At 42.2% G+C, this 27,339-nt stretch overlaps 2 protein-coding genes across 2 annotated transcripts in view; both read left to right on the top strand.

Moving 5' to 3' along the window:
• Positions 1-27,339, top strand: part of LOC306912361 (copine-9-like) — a gene marked incomplete at both ends in the record, with an annotated part of 115,244 nt that overhangs the window by 77,600 nt on the left and 10,305 nt on the right. The window contains 7 exons of the mRNA XM_079488521.1: positions 2,100-2,175; positions 4,228-4,281; positions 5,029-5,090; positions 7,673-7,719; positions 14,290-14,471; positions 15,873-16,000; positions 25,560-25,662. Of these exons, the coding sequence (XP_079344647.1) occupies positions 2,100-2,175; positions 4,228-4,281; positions 5,029-5,090; positions 7,673-7,719; positions 14,290-14,471; positions 15,873-16,000; positions 25,560-25,662 (652 nt within the window). The remainder of the gene's footprint in view (positions 1-2,099; positions 2,176-4,227; positions 4,282-5,028; positions 5,091-7,672; positions 7,720-14,289; positions 14,472-15,872; positions 16,001-25,559; positions 25,663-27,339) is intronic.
• LOC306942982 (bis(5'-nucleosyl)-tetraphosphatase [asymmetrical]-like) lies at positions 21,201-21,641 on the top strand (the record flags this gene model as incomplete). The annotated part of the gene is made up of 1 exon (XM_079529185.1): positions 21,201-21,641. The coding sequence occupies one exon, from the start codon at positions 21,201-21,203 to the stop codon at positions 21,639-21,641; it is 441 nt and encodes a 146-aa protein (XP_079385311.1).

The following is a 27,339-nucleotide window of genomic DNA, read 5'->3' as shown; positions in this document are numbered from 1 at the left end:
CGAGACTTCACGCTTTACGGCTGGAACACAGCAACGGCGTTACTATGGAGTAAAGTGTGACGCTACACATACTGTTGACATTATGAAGAGAGGATTTATTTAAAAAAAAAAGATTTTCAAGCGATGGAAATAAGCGAATTAGCCCTAAAACCCATGCAGCGCCCCACCTGGACAACTTTGTTTCGGACCTAACAAATACTAAAAAAGGTAAGAAAGCCTTCTAGCATGAAACTCTCCTTTAAGGCTTGTCCGGTTGTCCGGGACAAGTAATAAATCTTTCCGGACAAGTGCATTAAAACTTTACCAAGTGACTCTTGGTTTAACTTTTCCTGTGACGCTCCTAGCAGCCAACAATATTGTCTGGCATTATTATCTGGCTTTCCTAATAATTACCGTTCCAGTATTGTAAATAACCATGACCACGTCGGCATTTAAACGTGTAGCACTGCGTGCGTACTCACCCAGTCATTTTTACTTTAAATAAAGTAAAAGACTTAGAGTCAGAAATTCCTAAGACTTGAGGTGTCATTTTGTTTCATATTCATTTGAAAGTTCTGGCAGAAAACGTGGATTTAGTAAAATATCTCCACTTTTCCACGAGCTGCACACGGACAACATTCTCTCCGGCAAGGGACCCAGAATGAGTGCAGGACTGAACATGTATGGATATGAATCTAGAGGACAATATCTGACTCCAAGTCTTAGGAATTAAATGAGGTAAAAACACTTTGTGTTTGAAATACAGTACTGCAGTACAGTATGAGAAGATTAAAATGTCTTATAAGTGTGTTCATAATGCATTCTAAATATGGGATGCATAGTAAGTGTTAACATATTATTGGAACGGCACTTAAATTTTGCATGCAGGCGGGAGTGGCGGTCAGACATTAACACCTTGGAGGCCCTGGGCGGAGTTCTCCGTCCAAGTTCAAGGTCATGGTCAAGTGCCCAAGCCGGAGATTGATAAATAGGACGGAGATTAATGATAACAAAACCGTTCGCATCGCTCTAGAGCCTTGGAGCGCTTGTTGCCCATTCCGATGACGTGTCAAAAAGTGACACGTCATCGAAAATGTCCCCTGCCTGTTTAGCTGACGAAAACGAAAATCTTAAAACGATCATAACCGATCGTAAAAGTGGTCCATGCGCTATAAATGATGGGCACATGGATGAAATGGATTAAATAGTTCCGGGCCTCCAAGTTGTTAACTGCGGGCGGCCATTGTGGGTGCACTGCGGGGGGAATGGTCAGAAATCCAGCGGGAGCAGGCAGAACCTGGAATAAAAAAAATCACACCCGTGTGAACTGAGTGGTGCAACTCCCCTCTCCCCTCTCCCCCTGCCTCTCTCTGTCTCTCTCTCTCTCACACTCTCTCTCTCTCTGTAATTAGCAGGCAACAGTGCAACACTATCTCTCTCTCTCTGTTTCTGGCACAACAGCGCCACTTTTGCCCCTACTGGTACTCTAAACATAGTCACATATAGTCACATAGGTTAGGACATAGTCACATAGGTTAGGACGGACATTGCTGTTCCTTGGAGTGGTTGCACCACTCAAAAGCTGTCTGGCGCAGCTAGGGCTCGAATGCTCTAATCATCAGTGACTGTCCTTTCCTGTTTGTGTAATGCTGAATTCACTCTAGCAGCAGCAGCAGCAGCTTCTGTGTTTGGAGAAAGCGAGAGGCATGGTCTCTACTCTATGACAAGGAGTGGGAGGGGGAGCAAGCAAAAAGCTCTTCTGCCAAATTGAGAAAAGTTTACTTATCTTCTGCTGCTGTGTGGCAAGTCAAATCGCCAGTCAACCAGATCTTGTCTGAATTAGTCATTGACTCAATGTCATTTGAAGGCACCTGAAGGTGACGTGGGTGTGGGTGTAAATGCACCCATTTTTTTTGCAGAGAAATTAGGAGAAACTGCTATCGCTGCAGGTGTGAATTCAGCATAATAGTTGAATAATGAATACTCTTGTGTTGCATGCCCAATCTGCAAGCTTACTATGTCGAATTGTGAAGCTTTGTAAGCTTGTAGATCTGTCGGCACCAACATATGAAGAAGTATAAATCAGGCTTTATACATGGTTTAAATCGGTCCACTTGCAGCCATGACTTCATCGGTGAATTCACCACGAGCTACAGGGAGCTGTCTAAAGGAGAGAACCAGTTCAACGTCTATGAGGTAAGACTACTATTGACTATTACCATTAGGGATGGAGCTTGTTAATTTTGCGACCACCTTATCCATCAGGCTTATCGAGCCGGGTTCTTATCGAGCCCACTATCAAGCATTTTGTATTATTTTGTGGAAAGACGGGAGACAATACATTCTGAACAGAACCTGTGTCTTTTACTAAGGCCTTCAAATACAGAACTTTTCTAACAGACTGAAAGCAATTTCTTTTTACCAATAAAATAATATTAAAGAAACTGTTAACTGGTTAATATGTGTACTGTCACTTTAAAAGCGTAATTTTGTTTACCCGGACAGCGCTGGTTGGCAGGTATCAATACACTTTTAGGCACAACATTATGTGCTGTCTTCATCTGAAGACCTATCAGTGGCGTGCACTGATAGGACATTTAGAGGGGCAGGTGCTCAAGTGAAATAATTAAGGGCACCTTGTGCAGCGTGCACGTGGAACAGGCCGGTTGCCAAATAGTGTGAGATTTATAGATTTTGGGGCATAAATAATATATTAGAAGGGTTTTTTTTATCAAGAATTGATCAATGTCACCATGGTCCACATACTGTACACTGTACAAAAACAAAAAGTGCAAAGGGCACATTGCTGTCCAGAGGGCAAGGGCAGGTGGTGCTCTAGCACCCCCTAGTGTCTATCTGTGCAGGCCACTGAGACCTGTCTACTGAGACCGGTCTATTTGCTGGTGATTGGTCTTCATTGTTTTTGTTTTATTCTTTATTGCAACAGAAAATGGAATACATTAATCCCACTGGTTCCTTGAAATTAAACAGGTTGAGAGGTTGCCACTTACACGGCGCTACTTCTGAGGCCTCATTCCCACGTATCAAACACCGATCAATCAAATGTTTGGTAATCTTTTTGTTTTTTTAGGCCACCACAATGCTTTTCCATTGGGAGTCACATGGTTTGAACAAACATTTTTGTTTGATCAGCAATCAAATACCAATGTTTGGTCAAACCATGTGACTCCCATTGGAAAAAAGCGTATATCTATTCTACGTCCGAGCATAGACATGGTAACGCCCCGCCTGCCTCTGATTGGCCTACCGACACTGCCCGTCTTGCCTGCCCAATACTCTATGCTTGCCTGTCATCCGAGATGCAAGCTAGGGTACTCCGTGGTGGGAAAAAGTACAAGAGAACAACACGCGGCGACAGTAAATGGAGTTGGTACAACATATGTTCAGGAGGAAGACCACGCTTTCAAGCAAAGATCGTTGGCCTCCTCTGCCACCATGCCATGCTAATTCTATTCCTAGCCTCAGGTATCGAGCTCAACCACCTTCTCCACAGCTACAATCAACTGCACCATTTACCTGCCATGGTTACTGATGCCAGCTCCACCCTCGCCACTCACAGAGGCCTCCGTATGGAGGTTACCGCCCCGGAACCTGGCCTCCGTCCAAACTAATATTGATTGTGCCGTTTGCTTTGATTGAATAATTGATTGAACACGTATGTTTATGATTTGATTTGGCTGTGTTCTAAATTAAAGTGTTAGTGTTGATTATTGTGTATCAATCTAATTATAGTAAACTAATACTATTATACTAAAAAAGATAAAGATCAAGGGAAAATAGACCTTTTTACAGTACAATAATGTTTCAAGTTTACACATGTATACAAATAAACAGGCCAATGGCATAAACAATATTTGTTTGCCTCTTCTACAAAAATAAAAGTTACTGTTGCGCGTGCCAAGCTGTCATTCTCTTGTATTATATCGTACTTGTATTATTTATTTATTTCCCACCACGGAGTAACCTCGCGGCAGACTATCAGCATGTATCTTCCACCTCGGAGGAAACTCTGGTAAGGCCGGCAGTGTCGGTATAGGCCAATCAGAGGCAGGCGGGGCGTTATCATGTCTATGCTCGGACGTAGAAAAGATATACGCATTGGAACAGCATTGTGGTGGCCTAAAAAAACAAAAAAAATGACCAAACATTTGTTTGATTGTGTTTGATACGTGTGAATGAGGCCTAAGGGTTCTCTTATTCTTAATTGCCTCTTGCTGCCGCCAACAGGTTTTAAACCCCAAGAAAAAAGGCAAGAAGAAGAAATACGTCAACTCGGGCACGGTGAGTATTTCCTAATTTATTCTCCTTCGCTGTGTGCTGAATATAGCGAATCTGCAAGCTCACAAGCAGATGGCCTATTTTTGGAGAACAGCACCACCATATGATGGAATATAAACCAGGCTTATCCCTCTCTGTCTCCTATCAATGACACTCCCCCTGAGTTGGTAATTAATAGTGCAGATAATTAGTACTCTCATCCTGTTCTCCCTTCTGCTCTGTCCCTGGGCACTTTTGCTTACGGAAATACAATTTATTTATTTTATTTGATTATTGATTTATTATTCATTCAGTGTTTGTTTTGTGTTCTGAAATGGTTAATTTATAAGTACACATTGTTGTGAAAGTGCCGTGTTGGCAGTCCGTTATGTCATGTCTGAATGGAGTGTACTAGCAGAGAGTTTGATTATATTCTCTGTATTTTAGTGTTCACCAACTTTCTGATTCATGTCAAACTCTTGTTACCGGACGCAACCGGCTTTATTCCATTAATGGTTTATTTTCCTTTTTTTATTATATCATTGCCATCTGTTGCATGAAAATAATACAAACAGAAGTTTCGTAGCAATTCTTTATTCTCTCACCAAGTAAATACCTAATTTCAACAACAGCAATTGGGTCTGTTTTTACCCCCTTCATCATCACAGTTTATGCCTCAATGCTTCTGAATCTCTCGCTGTCTCTCTTCTTAAACTCCTTTTGTTTCTCTCGCTTGCGTGCGTGCGTGCGTGCGTGCGCTTGATTTGACAGGTAACTCTGCTGTCCTTCAAAGTGGAATCTGAGTACACCTTTGTGGATTTCATCCGTGGAGGGTGAGTTGAATACTGATCAGTGTGTGTGTGTGTGTGTGTGTGTGTGTGTGTGTGTGTGTGTGTGTGTGTGTGTGTGTGTGTGTGTGTGTGCGCGTGTGCCTGCATGCTGAGTAACCAGCGTTTATTAGATTGCATCTCCTGATGGCCTTGTATGTGGAATATCTATGAGACCAGGAGGACAGAAGTTTTAATCAAGTTTGCACTTTTTTAATTTAATTTGTAAACAGGTAATTTATTCTGCTTGTTCGCTTTTAATTACCAATTCCATTTGTTTAACCTAATTAGTCTTGCAAGATTGTCCTGCAATACTAATAAGGCAATCAACCAATAAACTAATTAAATATTGGTACGTGTGTGTGTGTGTGTGTGTGTGTGTGTGTGTGTGTGTGTGTGTGTGTGTGTGTGTGTGTGTGTGTGTGTGTGTGTGTGTGTGTGTGTGTGGGCGTGCATGCGTGTTCATGTGAGAACCCAAATGTATTATTGTGCGTTCACACGGGCAGATGCAAAGATACAGTCTATCATTCATTGTCAATGGAAGCCAGTGACGTGAAGCTACGAGGCAAATCCCACGTTTGTAGCTGCTGCAAAAGATACAGAGCTACACATTGAAGCTTAGCTGGGTTCAACTTCCAGATACAAAGCTGCAAAGCTTTGTATCTGGAAACTGTAGCTGCATTTCTTTTCTTTCTTCTTTTTTCACCCTGTTCAGGCTGACAAAACCTCACTGGGCTCTATCTTGCGGGTGTCACTATAGGCACTATATCCGTAATTTGGGGATTTAGCATTGTGTACATTACATTACATTACATTACATTACATTACAGTCATTTAGCAGACGCTTTTATCCAAAGCGACTTACAATAAGTGTATTCAACATAGGTAGGGAACAAAAACTACTAATCACCAGAAGTCTTTAGTGCATTTTCTGCAAAAACAAGCAACCAAGAGTATACCTAGCGCTAAGGTAAAAGTGCAATACATCAGCTACCTATTTCCTTAAACAGATGAGACAAAATAGCTAAATCAAATGAGCATGAGCTAAAACAATTAAGTGTATCGACTAAACAAGATCCAATAAACAATACAACAATAGAAAACAAGCGTTCGTACAACTAGTTAACAACAAGTAGGTCAGGCAGAGAGGAAGGGTAGTGTTTCCTGAAGAGGTGGGTTTTCAACCTGCGGCGAAATATGGGCAGTGACTCTGCTGTCCTAACATCAGTGGGAAGTTCATTCCACCACTGTGGGGCCAGAACAGAAAAGAGTCGTGACCGTGTGGATCGGCCAGAAGGACCCTTGAGTGACGAGGCAATCAGTCGCCCCGAGGTGGCAGACCGAAGTGGTCGGGCAGGGGTGTAGGCATCGACCATAGCCCGGAGGTAGGAAGGAGCTGTTCCTTTCACTGCCCTATAGGCTAACACCAGGGTTTTGAACTGGATGCGAGCCGCTACGGGGAGCCAGTGTAGAGAACGGAGAAGGATGGTTGTGTGGGAGAACTTGGGGCGGTTGAACACCAGACGAGCCGCAGCTTTCTGAACAAGCTCCAGAGGTCTGATGGCAGATGCCGGAGCACCAGCAAGGAGGGAGTTGCAGTAGTCCAGGCGGGAGATGACGAGAGCCTGGATGAGCACCTGGGCTGCCTTCTCCGGCGTTCCCCCGTAATTGCTATCTTGTGCCACAACATAAATCCTTAAAACACCTTCTTTACCTGTTACATTATGCATAGGTGTGGTTTGGGCGTTACAATAATGAAACCAATCACCGTGTCACATGCCATGTTTTAAGAGAAGACTGCCTGCATCCGCCAGGGTGACAGCAGACTGCTGGGCGAGCGCTGGCGCTTTGGAATGGGGGGTCAGATCAACATATCCACCTGGGTGACAGCAGACTGCTGGGCGAGCACTGGTGCTTTGGCATGGGGGGTCAGATCAACATATCCACCTGGGTGACAGCAGACTGCTGGGCGAGCACTGGTGCTTTGGCATGGGGGGTCAGATCAACATATCCACCTGGGTGACAGCAGACTGCTGGGCGAGCACTGGTGCTTTGGCATGGGGGGTCAGATCAACATATGGAATGAATTCTGTATTGGCCAGAGGTCAGATCAACATATGGAATGTCAGAACAGGTCTGCGGTAGACGGGCGATGAGTTGTTGTCGTCTGCGGATGTAAGAAAAGGGAATAAAAACCTTCCAAACACTGGATTTTGAAATAAGTCCGCGTGCACGTCAGATCCGTATACTATGTAGGCTGTTTAACATGTGAGTAAAAGAAAAAAAAGAAAGAAAGAAATATATTTTTTTAATTGCTGGATTAAATTACATTAAAGAAAGACAGATTTTTATGTTTTGGCACAGACGGGGGGTGGAGAATAAAACAGAATTCCACGTTCTTGGCATACATTCGGTTAACTGCGACCTGTGGTCGCAACAATATCGATAATGTATAATACATGTATGGAAATCATGTGCCTTAACGACATGAATCTAGTAGAAATCAATATGTATGTATTCATTATACATTACTGTACACTAAAAGAGTGTGAATGATGTTTGTTTTGCTATTTTGTTCTTTCCTACAGAACTCAACTGAACTTCACAGTAGCTATAGACTTCACAGCATCTAATGGTAAGATATCCACTTTCAAGTTTTCCAATGGTTCTGTGATTTTCATTTCAAAGTATGTATGGTGTTTGTAGGCTTACTTACTTACTCATCCCATGGCCTAGGGGGCCATAGGGGTGTCATGGTGGTGTCATTGGTGCTGGTGGGTTTGTAGGCTACTGGTGTTCATTTAACTTTTCATTTAAAATTGGCTGATGGTGTGTTTCTACTGTTGGGGGGATTCATTCGATTGCATATGCATTGCTGTTGAATTCAGATGAAGAGTGTGAGTTTGTGTGTGTGTGTAAAAATCTGAATTCACCCTGCACTGCACTCTACCAGAAACTGTTGTGTAGATGGTTTCTGTCACCTTGGCAGACACGCTGAACGCAGATAGGGGGTTGACCTAGCAGTGACTGCAAGGGTACGAAAATAAATTCTGGGAACTCGTGCCTTTTAAATAATTTTTCTGCTAAGTCCGTATATATACGGACCCGCCACTAGAGGATGCTAGCGGACCTTATAAGACAGGTCCGTATATATGGACCCCAACATATACTATAGCATTTATGGGAACTTCATGAATGCTAAAGGTCATTACACACTGGCGAATTAGCGACGCGAATTAAAAATTCGACACCGGAGCGAACACCGGAGCGAACAAATAAAGAGCGAAAACGGTCGCATTTTCGCACATTCGCACATTCGCCACTGATGTGGAAGCTTGCATTGACTTCAATTGGTTTTAAAAAAAGGCGAATTATTCGCACGAATAATTCGCGTCGCTAATTCGCCAGTGTGTAATGACCTTTACTGTTGGCCAGCAATAACATAATTAAACCTCAAATGGTGCAGAAGAAAACGCTAAATCAGTTTCAGTTCAGTTTATTTTATTTATAGTACAAAATCACCCCAGGGGGTCTCTGTGCACTTTACAGCATCAATACAAAACAAATCAAACACAAATAGCAATAAAAACATAGCAAAACATAGTAAAATGTGCATAGCTGTATGAATCATACTGATTAAAAACTAAGCGGAACCGAAATGTATAGAAAAAAGGTGTGTTTTTAGCCTTGACTTAAAAATTTCCAGGGAGTGTGAATTTCTGACATCCTGAGGGAGAGCGTTCCAGAGACAGGGGGCACGGTGTGTGAAAGCTCTGCCCCCAACCGTTATTTTATTATGTGTTGTGACTGTGAGTTTTCCAGCATCCTGAGAGCGTAGTGGTCTTGGGGGGATGTATATATTTATTAAACTGGACATGTAAGGTGGTGCGAGTCCATTTAAGGTTTTATAGGTCAGGAGGAGTATCTTGAAGTCGGCTCTGGCCTGTATGGGTAGCCAGTGAAGTTCTATTAGTGTTGGTGTGATGTGGTCAAATTTCTTTTTTCTGGTGAGTACTCTAGCTGCTGCGTTTTGTACTAATCTGAGGCCATTTGTTGCTGTTGATGGTAAACCGGAGAAGAGGGCATTGCAGTAGTCTATTCTTGAGGTGATGAAGGCGTGGACCAGGGTTTCGGCGTCGGGAAGTGAGAGTATTGGACGGATTCTAGCAACGTTGCGCAGATGGAAGAAGGCAGATTTTGTAATGCTTTTTATGTGGTGTGTGAAAGATAGAGATGTGTCAAAAATGACTCCTAGATTTCGGACTGTTGGTTTGTGGGTTATTGGGCAGCCATCGAGGTTAAGGGTTATGTTATTGAACAGATGAGTATGCTTGGCTGGACCGACTAGTAGCATCTCTAATTTGGCAGAGTTCAGGAGTAGCAAGGAGCTGTTCATCCATTTCTTTACCTCGGCTAGACAGATTTCAAGTTTGTGAATGTTGGATGGGTCAGTTGCTGTGATGGGGATGTAAATTTGGGTGTCGTCTGCATAGCAGTGGTATTCTATGCCAGACTTTCTAAAAATGTCGCCTAATGGTGTCATATATAAACAGAAGAGGATTGGACCAAGAACTGAGCCTTGTGGGACACCGTAGTTAACACTGGAAAAATCGGACATTGAGTTATTGAAGAGCACACGCTGAGATCTATGTGAGAGGTAGGAGCGGAACCAATCGAGTGCAGGACCTTTGATACCAATTAGATGTTCTAAACGATCGAGGAGAATTGAGTGATCGACCGTATCAAATGCGGCACTAAGGTCGAGGAGCAGCAGGAGAGAGGTCCTGTCCGCATCCATTGCCATTAGCAGATCATTTGACACTTTAACCAGAGCGGTTTCTGTGGAGTGGTGGGATCTGAAACCGGACTGAAAATTGTCAAAGAGATTGTTATTGCTGAGATAGGCTGTAAGCTGACTGGCAACAACTTTTTCTAGCAGTTTTGACATAAATGGGAGATTGGATATTGGTCTATAGTTCGCTAATGTGTGTGGATCTAGACTAGGTTTTTTTAGTAGGGGTTTGATTATTGCGGTTTTGAAAACTGTTGGAACGGTGCCACTGATTAGGGACTCATTTATGATATGAAGAAGCGGGGGGCCCAGTGTAGAAAGCAGCTCTTTAAATAATTTGGTGGGGATTGGATCCAGTAGGCAGGTGGTGGATTTTGATGTGGAGACCAGTTTAATGAGATTATCATAGGAGATTATATCAAAATGTGATAGGGTGATGCTGGAATGAGTGGCTGTGGAAGATGGAGGTTGGGAGGCGGTTGTGGGTGAAGCGGTAGCAGTGCTCTTAGTCTGCTCTCTAATTGACTCCACTTTGTTGTTGAAAAATCGCTGCCTAACAGGCCTATATGGAGAGTTGTGTCATTCAAGGAATCCAGGAAAAGGAAAATGTGATTGTACAACCTTCTGTTCTAAAACGTAAAGCAGCCTGGTATACTGTAGCAGTACCACCACAACAATTGGGGTGAGTGACTTCCTTTGCCTGCCGCGAGTGTGAAAACACTGGAACTGGAATATATGCCAAAATGTTTAAATGTTTTTTATATCCCCAAATGTATCAAATCGGCCGCTTCATGTTTTGGCCTCTAACTATTGAACTGTAGATCATACTGTACATTTTCTTTCCTGGATTCCTTGGATCATGATGCAACTTCGTGCCACACGGCAAGCCTGTATATCTGCTAGTTTTGATTTATTTTTAATTTTTTGATCTCGAAAGTGTGATTTAGAAGTCTTTGAAGAATTGACCTCAGGTCTTAATGGGTTAAGAATAAAACAATGACACAGTTATGATTGCATGTGAGTTTATTGAGAGGAACACATTTTAGAGAAGACATTTGCTGTCCCTAGCTGTCCCTTCTCCTCATGTGGCATTGCTTAGTGACAGCGCTCTTTGGGCCATTTCACATACTTTCGATTGTAACTGCGGACGGCGCCAGCGAAGCACCTGGCTGACTTCCTGTCACACTCGCAAATGAACTGTTGACATCCACAGCCAATACTTCGACACCAGTCTAGTGAATGACAGAAAAAATTATTTACATTAGGCGTTAACATAAAACGGTTGTCTGTCAATTTGCAAAAAGATTAACTTAACTCACTGGTACAGGTTGGAGTCCACTTGGTACATTTAAAATTGTAATTGACTTTAGAGGGATCCAGCGTCATCTGCCCTCCATACATGTCGCAATGTGCATGTTTTATGGCCTTAGCATAGCACTGGCTATGGACCATACAGCATCTGACAGAAACACAGAAAAGACAATAGGACAGTGTTCCCATGTCTTGATACTGCATCACAAAATCTATTGTTTTACTCCGTTACATTCATATGATGACTTTATTAAATAGTTACTAGTTACTTTGTAGATTTTGATTTTTTTTTAATAATTAATCAAATTCAAATAAAATATAGCATATATGCAAGCTCACAACATGATGCATCCCAAGTCGTTGGGAGCTTGTAGATCTGCTATTTCCAAATAGACTAAGTATAACATAGGGTTTAATTGGTTAATGATCAATAACACGATATATATTCTAAAATGGGTATTCTTCATAATGACTTACTTTTACTTTTATCAATAATACTTTTAGTAAGTACACTGTGGAATTACTTTTATTTAAGTACACAATCTGAGTACTTCTATTGCTAGTTAACACTGCAGAAACCAATCAAAAATATTTTTTTAAAACATGATTAATAATAGCAGACCTACACACTCACAGAGCACCATGGACGTGTTGTTTGTGAGCTTGTAGATCTGCTATTGTTGGCGCCGCAACACCATCACACGACGGAGCATAATAACGCATTACCGTACCACCCCTAGGCCTGTCACAATTATTACATAATCGCCACAATTTGAGATAATCGCAATATTTTTTGGAGTAATACATTTCCACTATCAATGTTTATGTTTAAGTATAAAATAATTAATGTGTTATTTGTCATATCTGCCCTGTGCGACTTTTGTTTACAAAGCCTAAAAGCCAAACTGAAATGTCATTTTTAATTCATGAATAATGGGCGACAGAAACACAATTACCACTTTGGTAACACTAATCACGATTATTTGAGTCACAATTAATCGTCAAGTAACATTTCATAATCGTGACAGCCCATCCCATCCCATCCCTTCATGTCTTTGACCTTCAGTGCATAGTTGCATACCTGTCAAGGGCATCGACAGGCTTACCACGGTTTCCACTCCCGCAGTGGCAGCCATAGTCCAGTCCATGCATGCTCACTCCAGGAAGAACACATCCAATCATGTCTTGGTAGTTCTTTAGTGAACGCTTGCTGCGGCTCGCCTCCACGGAGGCTATGAGGGAACATGGAGAGAGCGGATTCATCTCAGACATCTCAGCCATTTCATGTCTCCATTTTGTGCTTTATGTATCATTCTGTCTGCACACATAAACCTAAATGTATATGTATATATTTATGAAAGTATTATTTAGAAGTAGGACCCATGCACTGCACAGCTTCTCTAAATGAGGGTTAATATCAATATTGCACATAAATACTACTATTATTCATACTAATATTAGCACTAATACGGTAGTAATAGACACAAATTCTACTGAAAAAAGGCACACACAAAAAATTAGCAAGTCTAGTCCTTAAACGTGATATAAAACATCAGAATTAAACAGTTATCACACCTAGTCTACTTAAGAAATGTGTTTCAAAAGTAGATAAAAAACAAGCCGGATAGTGCTGTCACAACACTAACCACATTGGATGTTGAATACTCACCGGCCAGGAGACAGGTGGCCAGGACCAGCAGAACACGAGTCAAGTTCATTTTGCTGTTGAAGCTGTGATGTGGAACAGGAACATTTTATATAGAATAAATACCTGTAGGCATGTTCGTTAACAGCAACGACCGAAACCTAAAGCATACAGCCCTGCAGCCAATGTACACTATATCGTTACATATCTTGTATATATATATTATATCCATGTAAATGTACAAACCTTTGCAATATGTTAAATAAATCAACCTGCATTCCTGTATTAATTGCTCCTGAAAGCTCAACCCATAAACCCTATTTTAACCATATGAACTCTATAGCCTCCTTGGAGTTGAACATTCAAGGCAAAATAGCAGATCTACAAGCTCACACAACATGTATCATCGAGACGCGTTGTGAGCTTATATTTGATATATTATTGTATTTTTTTATTGTATTTTATTGCGACTGTAAGTCGCAATAAAATATTGTATTTTATTGCGACCCGGTCACACCTCCATATTATGGTCACGCCTCATGACATCATGACTCCATATATGGTCACGCCTCGTGACATCACGCCTCCATATATGGTCACGCCTCGTGACATCACGCCTATATGATCACACCTCGTGACACATCACGCCACCTGTCCGTCTCCATATATGAAGATCACGACACTGACTTTCTTTTTCTTTGCACATTTAATTAGTTTTTTTTTGTGCGTGTGTGCGTGCGTGCGTGCGTGCGTGCGTGCGGGCGCGCGTGCGGGCGCGTGTGCATGTGTGTCAATATTTCGCATTAAGCGGAACGACCATTGTTGGCTTTGGAAAAACATAAACTTCTGGTAAGTTTGCTATGAGACATCGCTGCTGGTCTGCATATGTCAAACTTATGTTATATTACCTTCAAATATTGATGTACTGTGAGTCATCAATGCCATGAGGCCCATACCCCATAGATCAGGAGCGTATCTCCTGTACTTCACAAGTTCATCATATATCTAACATATCTAACAACGCATCACATCATGACACGTTGTGAGCTTTTAGATGAGCTATTTTCAAATAAATTTCAAATAGGGCTATAGTGGTTAATGTATGTTTTATACTAATAATCAAAATCTACAAAGTTACTAGTAACTAAAGTTTTGTAGTGGAGTAAAAAGTACAAAGTAGAAATAAAAGTATAGAAAATTGGAAATATTTAATTAAAGTAAAAGTACCTAAATAATGTACTGTTTACAATTTACAGTACTCGAGTTAGCACATGTATTTAGTTACTTTCCACGACTGATAATACTTTTACATGTGGTAACGTATTTCGATGCCAGCGCTTTTGTCCTTTTACTCAAGTTTGATTTTGAATATGTGTGACTTTTCTACCTCGTGGTATGTATACTTTGACACACAAGGACACGAAGCTCTGACATGTCTGGCTGTGTGTTGCACACAGGTAACCCATCCCAGCCCTCGTCGCTCCACTATATGAGTCCGTACCAGATGAACACGTACGCCATGGCGCTGAAGGCTGTGGGGGAGATTATCCAGGACTACGACAGCGACAAGCTCTTCCCCGCCTATGGCTTCGGAGCTAAGCTGCCCCCCGACGGCAAAGTCTCCCACGCTTTCCCACTGGTACGACCCCCCCCCCACACACACACACACACACCTAAAACTACCTTACATGTACACACATTCAGCACAGCGTGGTTTGGGGCTGTCGCCGTGGTAACAGCTGGCTGTTTGCGTTTAGCAGCCGGCTCATCTCTCTCTGCCCAGTGGGGCTCCCAGCATCCTCTCTGCTTCCTCCTGACGGATGAGAGGCACCTATATCCACCCAGGTGGATGCTTAGATGCTGCTCCCATCCTCAACGACCTGTAGTTCACTCTCATGACAAGGGATGGGTGTCGTCAGGATTGATTCCATTAATACAGATTCACATACTGCTTATCAATACCACCATTTTTGTTTACTCTTACTCACATGAAAACAGTTATTTTGTTATAATTTAGATGAGGAGGGGATAATGTGTTTGATTGAATTCAGTCCCAAGATGAAAACAATCAGAGAATATAAATGTTTCATGGTCACGGGCTATAGGTAAGGCTTCATACTGTGGCCACATTGTGTTTTCCAGCTCATATATGATAATAGCAGTGTTATGCAGTGTTAGATGAAGAAAATAATTAGGCGAGAGTCAAAAACCTTCTATTCCAGTAAGTTCAAACTTGTATTACTCAATGTCAGTTGCACATAGAGTTGATTATTGATTATTTTTGCTGAGGGAAAAAGTGTTACCTTCAAAATGAGACCATCCCCATGCATTTATTCCAAATGCTTTAAAGTAACTATAAGCAATAATATGTCAACATTTGAATTTACTTTTTTTTCTTCTTTTTGGTATTCAGACAGCCAGCAATGAGTACAACGCTCCCCACAAATGTAGTCTCTGTGACACATCTAGGGGCCACAATCTGCATTCAAAGATGTTCCTAGAAGCTTTGTCATTGGTCGAAAAAAAAAGAAAACTGCAGGAATGACTAACCAATCAGGAAGTACACAGGCAAATCGACCAATGACAAAACTACAGGCTGTAGATTGCGGCCCCTAGCTGTGTCACAGAGACTACATTTCTTTGGGAGTGTTTTACCCATTGCTGGCTGTCTGAGAAAAAAAGGGAAAAAAAAGGTCATTACATTTTTGACATAGTATTGTTTATACCGTAGCTACTTTAAGAACAACACTCCATTTACTTTGGGTTTGCTGTGTATAGGGGTTGTGTTACGTTCAAAATTAGACCATGTCCATGGATGCATTTATTTCAATTGGTTCAAGAACAACAATCAATTACTTTGGGTATGCTGTGTACTGTATAGGCATTTTTTAAATCATCTGGGGGTCCCAACCCACAGGTTGAGAATAACTGCAATAGTAAGGTTCTGGGGGGGAGTTGTATAGGGTGTAGTGGGTGTTCTTTGTATTGGATTTGGATGCTGTGGGTGATTTGTTGTTGGTGTTGTTGTGTTCCATTTCAGAGTGGTGATGAGGACAATGTCAGCTGTGTAGGAATAGATGGTGTGCTGGAGGCTTACTTCCACAGCCTGAGGACAGTGACACTGTACGGACCCACCAACTTCGCCCCTGTCATCAACCAAGTCGCACAGTGAGTTTGTGTGTTCGCGCTCGCATGTGTGTGCGTGCGGGAGGGAATTAATGAATTAATTATTTTGTATAATTTTGTCTTGAACTTAAGTCAATTTGAGCTTATCCAGAGTAACTTATAAGTGCAAAATCATATAGGTGTTATAGACACCTTAACGAAACAAAAAGTAACACCACATGTACTGTATCCATTTGATCTGTAAACCTCCCAAACATTTAAAGTCTTATGCCAATTTCACACAAGCAGCATCAAGGCTATGTTAACAATACTAAATGCAAATATAGCTGCAAGCAGCGATAAGGCGGGACCAAAAAAGAAGACAATACGCAATAAGAACAACATGCACAAATAAGACTGACGAGCTGAGTTGTCGGTACCGGGATTTGAACTCACAAACTTGTGGACCGAAGGCGGGAGCTCTACTGACTGAGCTACACAGAGACAATCAGTGACTACATTGTTTGTTGTTTACATCAGTAAAACCATTCAGTGATTTGGGAACAAGAAGTGTGTCCTCATTTTGTCTTTATCCATTACTACAGTGTGTTTTCACGTACAAACTTCTCTTTGTACGCTTTCAGTGCTATTTGGCATGACCCTCTACTATACTGTAAAGTGACATAAGCATATGACGCTGCATGTGTGTATTAGAGGCAGAAGAAGAATTTTCACAAACCAGCAATTTTCATTGGCTCATAAAAACATCATTTTTTCACTTAACAAAAATGTGCTACGATTATTTGTCCGTATAGGTCCAAAGTTCACGTGTAAAAGTTTTTGTGCATTTTGATCAAAGATCCTGGGAGCAGATACACTTTAACTGTTTTTCATATAATTCAAAATGGCGGGTGATCTAAAGGTCAGAGGTCAAAAGTCAGAACACGAAAGTTGTTCGGCAGACACATATGTGTATCAAAGTGTCATTGCCAACGGTCAAACAGTTCATGAGATATGCACATTCAAAGTTAGCATTTTCAATTGAGTGCTATAGCGCCACCATTTGGCCAATGGTACCGTAGACAACGCCCTGGTAAAGTCTGTCCCGACAGCCAGGAACCTTGGTGTTGTCCTGGACAGTCAGCTCTCGTTCAAAACACACATCACAGCTGTCACTAGATCCTGTAGGTTTACACTCTACAACATACGACGAATTAGACCGTTCCTCACCCAGAAGACAGCCCAGCTCCTAATCCAGACAACAGTCTTGTCAAAACTTGACTATTGCAACTCCAACCAGCCAAAATTCTCACACGTCTCCCCCCTTCTCCGCTCCCTCCATTGGCTCCCGGTCGCTGCCCGCACAGAATACAAAACTCTGATGCTGGCATTCAAAGCAACCAAAGGCATGGCCCCCCCATATCTCACAAGTATGATCGTACCCTAAAAACCCTCCCGCTCACTCAGATCAGCCAACGCAGGGAAGCTGGAGGTACCTTCACTAAAAACGCCGGGACAACGCTCCACACGTCCCAAACTCTTCTACCTTCTGGCTCCAAAACTATGGAATGCACTTCCCATCGCAGTCAGAACTGCAGCCTCACTCCCAATCTTCCACCGTAGTCTGAAAACCCACCTCTTCAGACTCCACCATGGCCCGTAGCACTTGCCCTAGCCTAGCCCCTTAGATAGCACATTATGTAGACTTAGATAGTATTTTAAACAGACTTATAGCTTGTTATGTAGACAGCTCTAGAATTGCACTTTATGTAGTCATAGCACTTTATAGTACACATGTATAATATATTATATAGTATAGTATGTATAGTTTACATAGATACTCCACTGTTACGTTCTTAGTTTACGCATGATTCATGATAACTACTTTTTATATATGTGATGTATGCCATGCTTTTTGTTATTGCTTAATGTAAATCGCTCTGGATTAAGAGCGTCTGCTAAATGCCTAAATTGTAAATTGTAAATTGCCATGCTTTTGTTATTGCTTAATGTAAGTCGCTCTGGATTAAGAGCGTCTGCTAAATGCCTAAATTGTAATGGTCATGGGCTTCGCATAGTCACCGTTTGGCATGGCCCTCTACCAGATTACCGCGTTTCGCGAAAACCGACTGCACGGTTCAGTCAGAACAGCTATTTTTGGCAGGAGAAGGAGAAGGAGAAGAAGAAGAAGAAGAAGAAGAAGAAGAAGAAGAAGAAGAGGAAGAAAAATAAACACAAACAATAAGTGACCAAAGTCACTTCGTGACGTCTTGGTCCCTTAATAAAGTGGGAATGTCCGAGATTATGAGTGACAGCCTGTCACTGTGTGCCTGTCACACAGTGACAGCCTGTCACTGTCACCTGCTACGAAGGTGAAGAAACATACTGTATGGAAGTAGAGAATAATGAAAACTAAGTTTTAAACTAGCAGCTGTAGATGTCAAATAACTCAAGATTGAGCAACTATACAGTAGCTATAGTGCCTAAAATGAATACCAGTAGTTGGTTCATAAACAAGCTGCCAGAGATGAACAACGATTGTCTCTATTTCTCCTCCCCGCTGATCAGCTCTCTGGACAGTACTGTAAAACTTTAATATGTTCATTCAGCAGTCCGTTTCTGTATATCTCAAGTTGTGTCGAGTGCCTAGTCCACGCTCAGCGAGAGCCCTGGTCGTCCAAGGCATCAAAGCTAGCACGTGCTTCACCGACAGGGGAGAAAAGTAGAGGCACTTGATGTTCGTCTCTGGCAGCTTGTTTGTAAATGATTTATACATTTTAGTATTTTAATAGGCCATGTAGTTGTCTTTCAACTTCTACCTTAACTTTATCACAGGTTTTTACATGTGTTAAGAAGTGAGTGAAATACATTTTCGTACTGTACAAGCTCCCATCATTTGTAGATTTCAGGAAAGGTAAGAAGAATAGACATAAAATGAAGGAACAAGGAAAACAGGTCAGATATTCAAATCTTCCTGATATTGCTCATATTCCTGATGAGTACAGTTAAATACCCTATGGCATGACTGTACAGTGTACACTGTATATAGACATATACATAGCACGGCCACTTCAGAGCACATCATGGATTTGATCTGTGAAAAGGCGTCAAAGTCGAGGTTATGTTAAGTTGAAGTAGTTTTAGCTTTTTGTTCTCTCGGCATGCCAACGGTTTGGGAAAAACATTGTACGCTCGTCTCCATAGACTTTGCATTGAAACTCGATGCATTCTTAACCATGATAGATGGTGATCGAAGATATATCGAGATATGTCCTATGCATCATCAACCCTTTGAGGTGTGCATCAGCCTAATATATTCCTTGGAAAATGAAAAGCATCAGGGAAAGAATAAGGCTCCATAAAAAGACACATTATAAAAAAAGTAATTATAAAATCAAACCCAGGTGAAGTAATAGGGCGCTCTTATCATCATACATCATCATACATCATCTCATTCCGACCAATCACAATTTGTGTCTTCAATGTTTGCATTTACACAATGTTTGTGTTTACACAAACCCTCAAAGCTGGACATAGGAGGGACTAGTGCCCCTAAATCATGGGCACCCCACCTATTAGAGGGCAGTACCCCAACGTTTCAGACATGATGTCATGTGGCAGCCAAGTCTATGGACTTTTAATGTTTGAAAAAAGAAACAGGACCCCACATCCAAGTCTTTAATATTTTTGAGTGGTGCAACCACTCCAACAACCAGCTTTGTCTGTATGTTTGTGTACCTGTACCTGTACCTGTCCGTGCACAGGTGAGCATGGTTGCTATGGTTAGTGTGTGACGTCACTGACATAGCTGATCAGACTATATAAGACCTTGCACCACTCAGTTCACACGGGTGTGATTTTTCTTTAAGCAGTGATGTCCTGTGGCAGCCACTGTGGGCGCCCCTCACTTCACACAATTGATAGATAACTGAGTTTAACTGTTATTTTTGTGGGGTGCTAGCCCCTATTAACATTTGGTTTTCAGAAATGACATCATGTGGCATCAAAGTCTATGGACTTTTAATGTTTGGGGAAAAAAATCGCACTTGTATGAAGTGTTTATATTGACCCACATGACATCACATGACATGTACTGCTCTAAAAACACCAACAATCCATAGACTTGACTGCAATATGTGACGTTATTTCAATTGCCAGACATTGGAGGGAATAGCGCCCCTCAAAAACACATGACCCACAAAAACAGGACCCCACACGCAAGTCTAAGGACTTTTAATGTTTGCTTTAAGCAAACATGGGAACATCATCATGCCCCAAAAAATCTGAGCTCCCCTCACTTTACATGAGTCACGAGTGTGATTTAAATTTTATATTTTGCTCAGCTATTCCCAGACAACTTAATTAGCGGCTGCGGCAATGTGTTATATGTATTATGTATGACACTACAATGACCAAAACGTCTAGGCTACAGATGGGCGTTTCAGGAAAATACCTCTTGTCAACCAGTAGGGGTGTGCCATGTGCACAGTGTGCTTTCAGATATCCATGTTTAAGACACATAAGAAGGAAATATTGTCCTATATAGACTATTAATGTGTAAGCAATTTTTGAGTGGCACTAGCCCCTCCTATACCCAGCTTTCCGGGTTTGTGTAAACATAACACAAACATTGGCTTGTGATTGGCTGATCGGCTGATCACCCCATAGTGATGATTTGATTGGCTGAGCAAAGTATTGAAGATAAAAGTGTGGGCGGAAAAGTGAAGACGGAAAAATTAAAAACGCAAATTGTGATTGGCCAGAATGAGAGGAAGTATGATGATGTATGATGATAAGTGCGGCCCTCACTTCACTTCAAATGGGTGTGATTTTTGTTTATACTGGGTCTGGATCGAATGCTCTTGATTGCATAACAGATAAAGCAACAGAGTAGGCTTGGAAGGTATTACTATTGAGGGAGCATAGGGCTGAGGGAACATCGCACCATATATGGGAAGGCATACGTCACAAATAAAATGTGACAAGTCACATCTGTAGCTTGTAGCTGTATATATCCCCTGACCCACACAGACTTTGACTGAAGGGAAATTAGCTGTTGGATTTAATAATTGACTGGTGCCGCCGACTCGAACGTCAGGGTTACTCCAAGTACTGCATCACGCAATGTGTGTAGGTCACCTCAATTGGGCAGCAAAGCAGCTGATTACTCTCTGGGCTAAATGACCCTCAGCCAGTCGGATATGGTAATCACGGACAATTGTGGAGATTCTATCAACGGCGTCTAATCATAAAAGTGTTTGAGATGGCTCGTCGCGCGTGCGGCTTCATAGTGTACCGGTCGGTCTCGGGGGGCTCGGACCACATCCAGTATCTGCTCTTGCAAACGTCCTATGGAGAGAATCACTGGACCCCGCCCAAGGGGCACGTAGAACCAGGGGAGGACGACCTCACCACCGCCCTGAGAGAGACCCAAGAGGAGGCCGGGCTGGGGGCGGAGCACCTGCGCGTCATCGACGGCTTCCTGCGAGAACTGCACTACGAGGTGGGACAGAGACCCAAGGACGTCGTGTACCGACTGGCGGAGCTGGCGGACCCGGACGTGGAGGTGACACTGTCCGAGGAGCACCAGGATTATCGCTGGGCGGAGCTGGAGGAGGCCTGTTCTCTGGTTCAGTACCAGGATCTACAGGATGTGCTTAGGACCGCCCACAAACACCTAGAGGCCCAGCAGGATGGAATATAATATTACTTAACCACTTTGGTGATGCCAGTTGGGAACGATGCCCGTTTAGAACGCATACTATAACGGAGGGGCATCCGTACCCGTGCCTGTACCAATGTCAGTGCTGCACAACACAATACATTTGTTTAGCGAACCTGCGTATACAGAATTCAGGTGAGGTGATGCAACATGCTGTGTCTATGTGCTGTCTGAAGGAGGCTTTTGCAGTGAAAAAACTCCAAATCACAATTTGGGTCCTCACTTTTATGCCCCCCTCACTTTTAGCTTCAATAAATACTTTGCTCAGCCAATCAAATCATCGCTATAGGGTGATCAGCCAATCACAAGCCAATGTTTGTGTTCACACAAACCCAGAAAGATGGACATAGGAGGGGGTAACGCCCGTCACAAATAGTCATCAAGAATCATACGGAAGCTAAGAACCTAACATCTGTCTAACAGTGCAATATCTATATAATGAACTATGCGTATACACTATAGAGTGCTGCTATGTCTACATAAAATGCTATCTAAATGACATAAGTGAGCCTTTGCATACGCCTGTAAGCTCGCCGAGGCTAGGGCAAGTGCTACGGGCTAAGATGGAGTCTGAAGAGGTGGGTTTGCAGACTATGGCGGAAGATTGTGAGTGAGTCTGAAGTTCTGATTGCAATGGGAAGTGCATTCCATAGTTTGGAGCCAGAAGGGAGAAGCCCATTAGAGCCCATTGAGGAAAAGAGGGGAAGTCCGCACACTATAGCTCCCAGCTAAAAAAAGTTTATGTTCGAGTCAAACAACATTTGGACCACTGTAGGTCTTCATCAAGTCCTCGTGTGTGGTCAGGGAACTCCTCCATTGCTTGTAAAGACAACTTGGGTTTGTCAGTCGTCTGCATTGTCTATTTACCTAGGAATTAAACGATAAACAATTACATTTCACAACAAATATAGCCAAACAGATGACAATTGAACCAAGATAAATTCAAGGTTCAAGGTTTCTTTATTTTGTCTCCCAAAGGAGAAATTTGTCTTGGACACAAGGACCCGCACTGCAGCATACATAATACAAGACAATACAAGACAAGACAATAGAAGTACACAGTGACTTGTACAACATTTAAATAACACACACGCTGACTTACCTAGTGCAAAAAAATGCACGCACGCACGCACGCACGCACGCAAGCACACACACACACACACACACACACACACACACACACACACACACACACACACACACACACACACACACGTCACGTCACGTGCATGCATAAACACATACCAAAATAAACATAAACAACACACACCAAGAACACCAATGTATGCACCAACACGTACTGTACATACCGTATGCATGCTCACTCACACACACACACACACACACACACACACACACACACCGATCAATGTTGTGCTCAGCCGGGCGGAACAGGTTATTCTCGTATTAGATAGAGGGTGTATTCTTGAGTAAACACATACACACCTGAAGGACATTTCAGGACGGACGGACACACGAGGCGCGCAGAAACACACACACACACACACACACACACACACACACACACACACACACACACACACACACACACACACACATCTAGACACTGACGTATCCCTTAATAAGATGATGTGCTGTGATACGGAGGCGGTGAAAGATGGACCACTCTGATTGTGTTTGTTGGTAAGGGAATGAGGGGCCGTGGCAGAACCAGGCCATGGCTTACATTCTGTTATTTCATGCTGTGTTACCTCGTTGAGTCCTCGTTATTCTGACTGACGAAGACGGTTGAGTGAAATTCGAGGATAGTAAACAAGTCAAGCCTCCGTGACATGGAACCAGCGCCCCAGAACATAACCTGACTGCCTTTGAAGTGTGCTCTCTTGCACACTCATCTTATTTATATTTCATAATATTGTTGTTTTATGTTCCTGTTCCTATAATTAACTATTTTACACCTTCAATCATTCAAAGATGTGTGTGTGTGTGTGTGTGTGTGTGTGTGTGTGTGTGTGTGTGTGTGTGTGTGTGTGTGTGTGTGTGTGTGTGTGCGTGCGTGCGTGCGTGCGTGCGTGCGTGCGTGCGTGCGTGCGTGCGTGCGTGCGTGCGTGCGTTAGAGAGTGGAAGTTATCGGTGTGCTGTTTATATATATTATATTATATCTGAATAAAGCCAAGTGGCCTCATGAGAGAGAGTTCCCCCACAAATAAAAGAGATGGTGCTGATCTCATTAACACTCCTATATATTAGTAATAGCCTATAGGAAATTCAATTGATTAGATAAAACTAACTTAACTTAATGTGTTAATGAATGTACAGAGTTGACCTCTTTGCTGAGAAAGCTGTAATGATTTCTATCTGGTGTAAAAAGCGGGTAGGGTCAGATGTCACCATGTGCCAAATATGTACCAAATACTCTGTCTGCTATTTCTGTTGACATATAGCTGTTGACATCATCGTCTAACATGTTTTTTCCCCCGCAACATCAATATTTTGTGGAGAAATACGCAGCATAAGACGTGTCAGAAAAGTGGGGTTTAGGTTCAAGATATGCAAAGTTTCCTTTTCCTTGTTTCCAATCAAATTTAATTGTCAATATTTAAATATTTTCAACTTTAATCTGAAGGAGGGTTATTCCCCAGGTTTGGAATACGGAATCTGATCTGTCTCTCAGCTGCTAATAACAAACCCATTCTGGGCGGGAACCCCTTTTGGTGTTTTACGCATTATGTTATACTTTAGCTATTAAAAAATAGCAGATCTACAAGCTCATTTAAATCGTTAAAATGTGCCTCAAATCTTTGAATATATTCTTTCAGAGTGAACATTTTTAACTCATATCTTTGCTTCTTGGGGAGGGGGGGACACGGGGGACAACATATTTTCAGATGGGGGTCGGTGGCCAAATAAATATAATTATGTGGGTCCTTGACATGAAAAGGGTTGAGCGCCACTGACATAGAAACACAGGTTTTTCATAAAGACGACATTTGTAGAATCGAACTCAGGTCAAAATCTTACAGTGTTGAGGAAGCTAATGAAGCTCAAATTAAACTCTAGCATATATGCATATGAGTCAGATCATTCTATATGCTCAGCACTGATGGATATGATTGACAAATGGTTATGAAAAAAATCACACCTGTGTGAAGTGAGGGGCGCTTATCATCATACATCATCAAACGTCACATTCCGTGCTCAACCAATCAAATCATCACAAATGTCATTCAGGCCAATCACAATTTGAGTCTTCACTTTTCTGTCCTCACTTTTGTCTTCAATGTTTGTGTTTACACAGACACGAAAAGCTGGGCATAGGAGGAGCTAACACCCCTCGAAGATAAATACAAATGTTTTCAGTGCAGTATGCCCCACGGCAGGGAGTTGTCTTACCACTATCCTTTTCAGTATTTGCCAATGACATAAGTGCAGTACTAATATATTTTCAGATGATATACATATATAGTATACTGTTCTTTCAAATATTGATATTGAACACTTTGAACAGGTTCAAGAGGCTGGTGTCACATTCGATAAATTGAAAATGGTGGACCCTGTTGTAAACAATTGTAATGCTTTATCAGTGTGTCGTCCACAGTAACAGTCTTTGTATTGAGTTGTGCTTTCATGTGAAATGTAACCATTCTGCAAACTGTTTCAATCAATATTTCAATCAATCATTCAATGGGCAGCTATTGAAAATTCTGTTTTGAAAATGGGTAGAGTGAATATGTTCCTATTGTCTTAGCCCCGCGTCTATAAGTGCTATTGACCTAGACAGTAGACACTAGTTTGATCTCACCTCACCTCGGTTACTGCTCAGCACTCTGTTGTCTGAATTGCAAATAGTGTAGTTGGGATTAAGGCTTAGAGGAGAGGAGGGTGAGAATGCCAATAGGGGTGTTTACGTTTGTAATGTACTATGCATGCCTTCTCCAGGTGTGCAGCAGAGGTCACCGATGGATCTCAGTACTTCGTGCTGCTGATGGTTACTGATGGAGTGATATCTGACATGATCCAAACCAAAGAAGCTGTGGTCAATGTAAGTAACTAAGTCATTTAAGTAATGTAACTCTTACTTCCATGTGTGCTACGTACAGTGGTGGAAGAAGTACAGTACTACAGTTTATGAAAATGTTTGAAATTCTTAAATTATATGGTATCCCCGACAAAATGATCAATACTGACTGAGAAACACCATCATTCCCCAATCCCCATCCTTGCTGTTATACTCCAAGGCGACACACTTGCCCCGTTTCTATTTATTATTGTTGTTGATTATGTTCTTCGTAAGTCAGTTGATACTATCAATGATAAGGGCTACCAACTAAACCATAGGAGAAGCTCTCGTCATCCTGCTAAATACCTAACCGACGCTGACTTTGCGCTTATCAGTCAATCATTGGAATACGCTCAGACTCTCCTTCAGTCTCTTGAGTAGGCCTCCAACTGTGTTGGTCTTTATCTCAACGAGACGAAAACTGAATACGTAAATATATGCAAATGCGACAATAACTTAACTAAAAACTCTTAACAACACTGCTCTGAAACAGGTTGATGACTACAAGTATTTGGGTTCATATATCTTCTTCCCAAAAGGACTTTCAAACTAGGAAGGGTATGGCCTGGTCAGCCTGCAATGACATGCATAAGATCTGGTCATCCCAGCTTAGTAAGATGTTCAAAGTAAAAATATTTAGGACGACCGTTGAGCCGATTATACTCTATGGCTCTGAGACATGGACACTTTCAAAGAAATTAGAGAAACGGTTGGATGGCACTTACACCCGCCTTCTAATGAGAGCACAAAATCTGTCTTGGAAGAGCCACCCATCGACTAATTTAATATGCGACAACCTTCCCTGTGTTTCTTCACTAGTCCGATCCAGAAGAACACAGTTTTCTGGCCCCTGCTAAAGAGCTGACAATGTGGTTATATCTTCCCTTCTTCTCTGGAATCCTGCCTCAAAGCAGACCAGAAGTAGAAAACTGTCGTTCCCTGATGTCATCGCTAGGGACACATGCATCAGTAAGCAGGAACTGGGGATGGCAATGAAGGACCGGAAAGTCTGGCGTGGCATTGTGAAATCCATGATCTCGACCGTGGTCGAAAAATGATGATGATGACTACAGTTTATGTAAGTTAAAGTAGCACCCTCAGTAGCACCCTCCGTAGCACCCTCACCCTCCTTATTTCACTAACCCTAATTGATTTCCTCACAACCTGTCCACTTGCTTGCACTCAGGATAACATCTAGCTTTTTTTCATTAATATCTTTAATTCTATGCAATAAAAGAGAATGAAAGCTTTTAAAAATAAAGGACAACCTAACCCTACTCCAGTAACCACCTTTCTTTTTAGTTTATTTTTGTTGCTTTTTACCCACTTTTACCCTACCCAATTTAGTCGTTATGCCAATGATACTGTGTTGTCACTGTTGATGTATACTACTGACTCACCTACCAGCGAGGAGCCCCCACCGGGAGGTTCTACTCCTTCCACCCAAGACTCCCTGCTGACAGGTGCCACCCCAGCCCTTATTAGGATTACGTACAGTTATCACCCTCCCTGCCCGGCTTCCTCCCGTGAACCCACGGCCAATTGTGTTTGTGTAGATGCTCTACAGTGGATTGGAACCCACAACCTCCTTGGTGGTGGGCAGGCACTTCACCACTGCGTCACCTGAGCGCTTACTACCTTCCATATTTTCACCATATT

Source organism: Electrona antarctica, assembly GCF_951216825.1.
Source record: "Electrona antarctica genome assembly, chromosome: 2".
In the NCBI taxonomy this organism is placed as follows: Eukaryota; Metazoa; Chordata; class Actinopteri; order Myctophiformes; family Myctophidae; genus Electrona; species Electrona antarctica.
The sequence above is the reverse complement of the archived record's forward strand: the minus strand, read 5'-3'. Positions and strand labels throughout refer to the sequence as shown.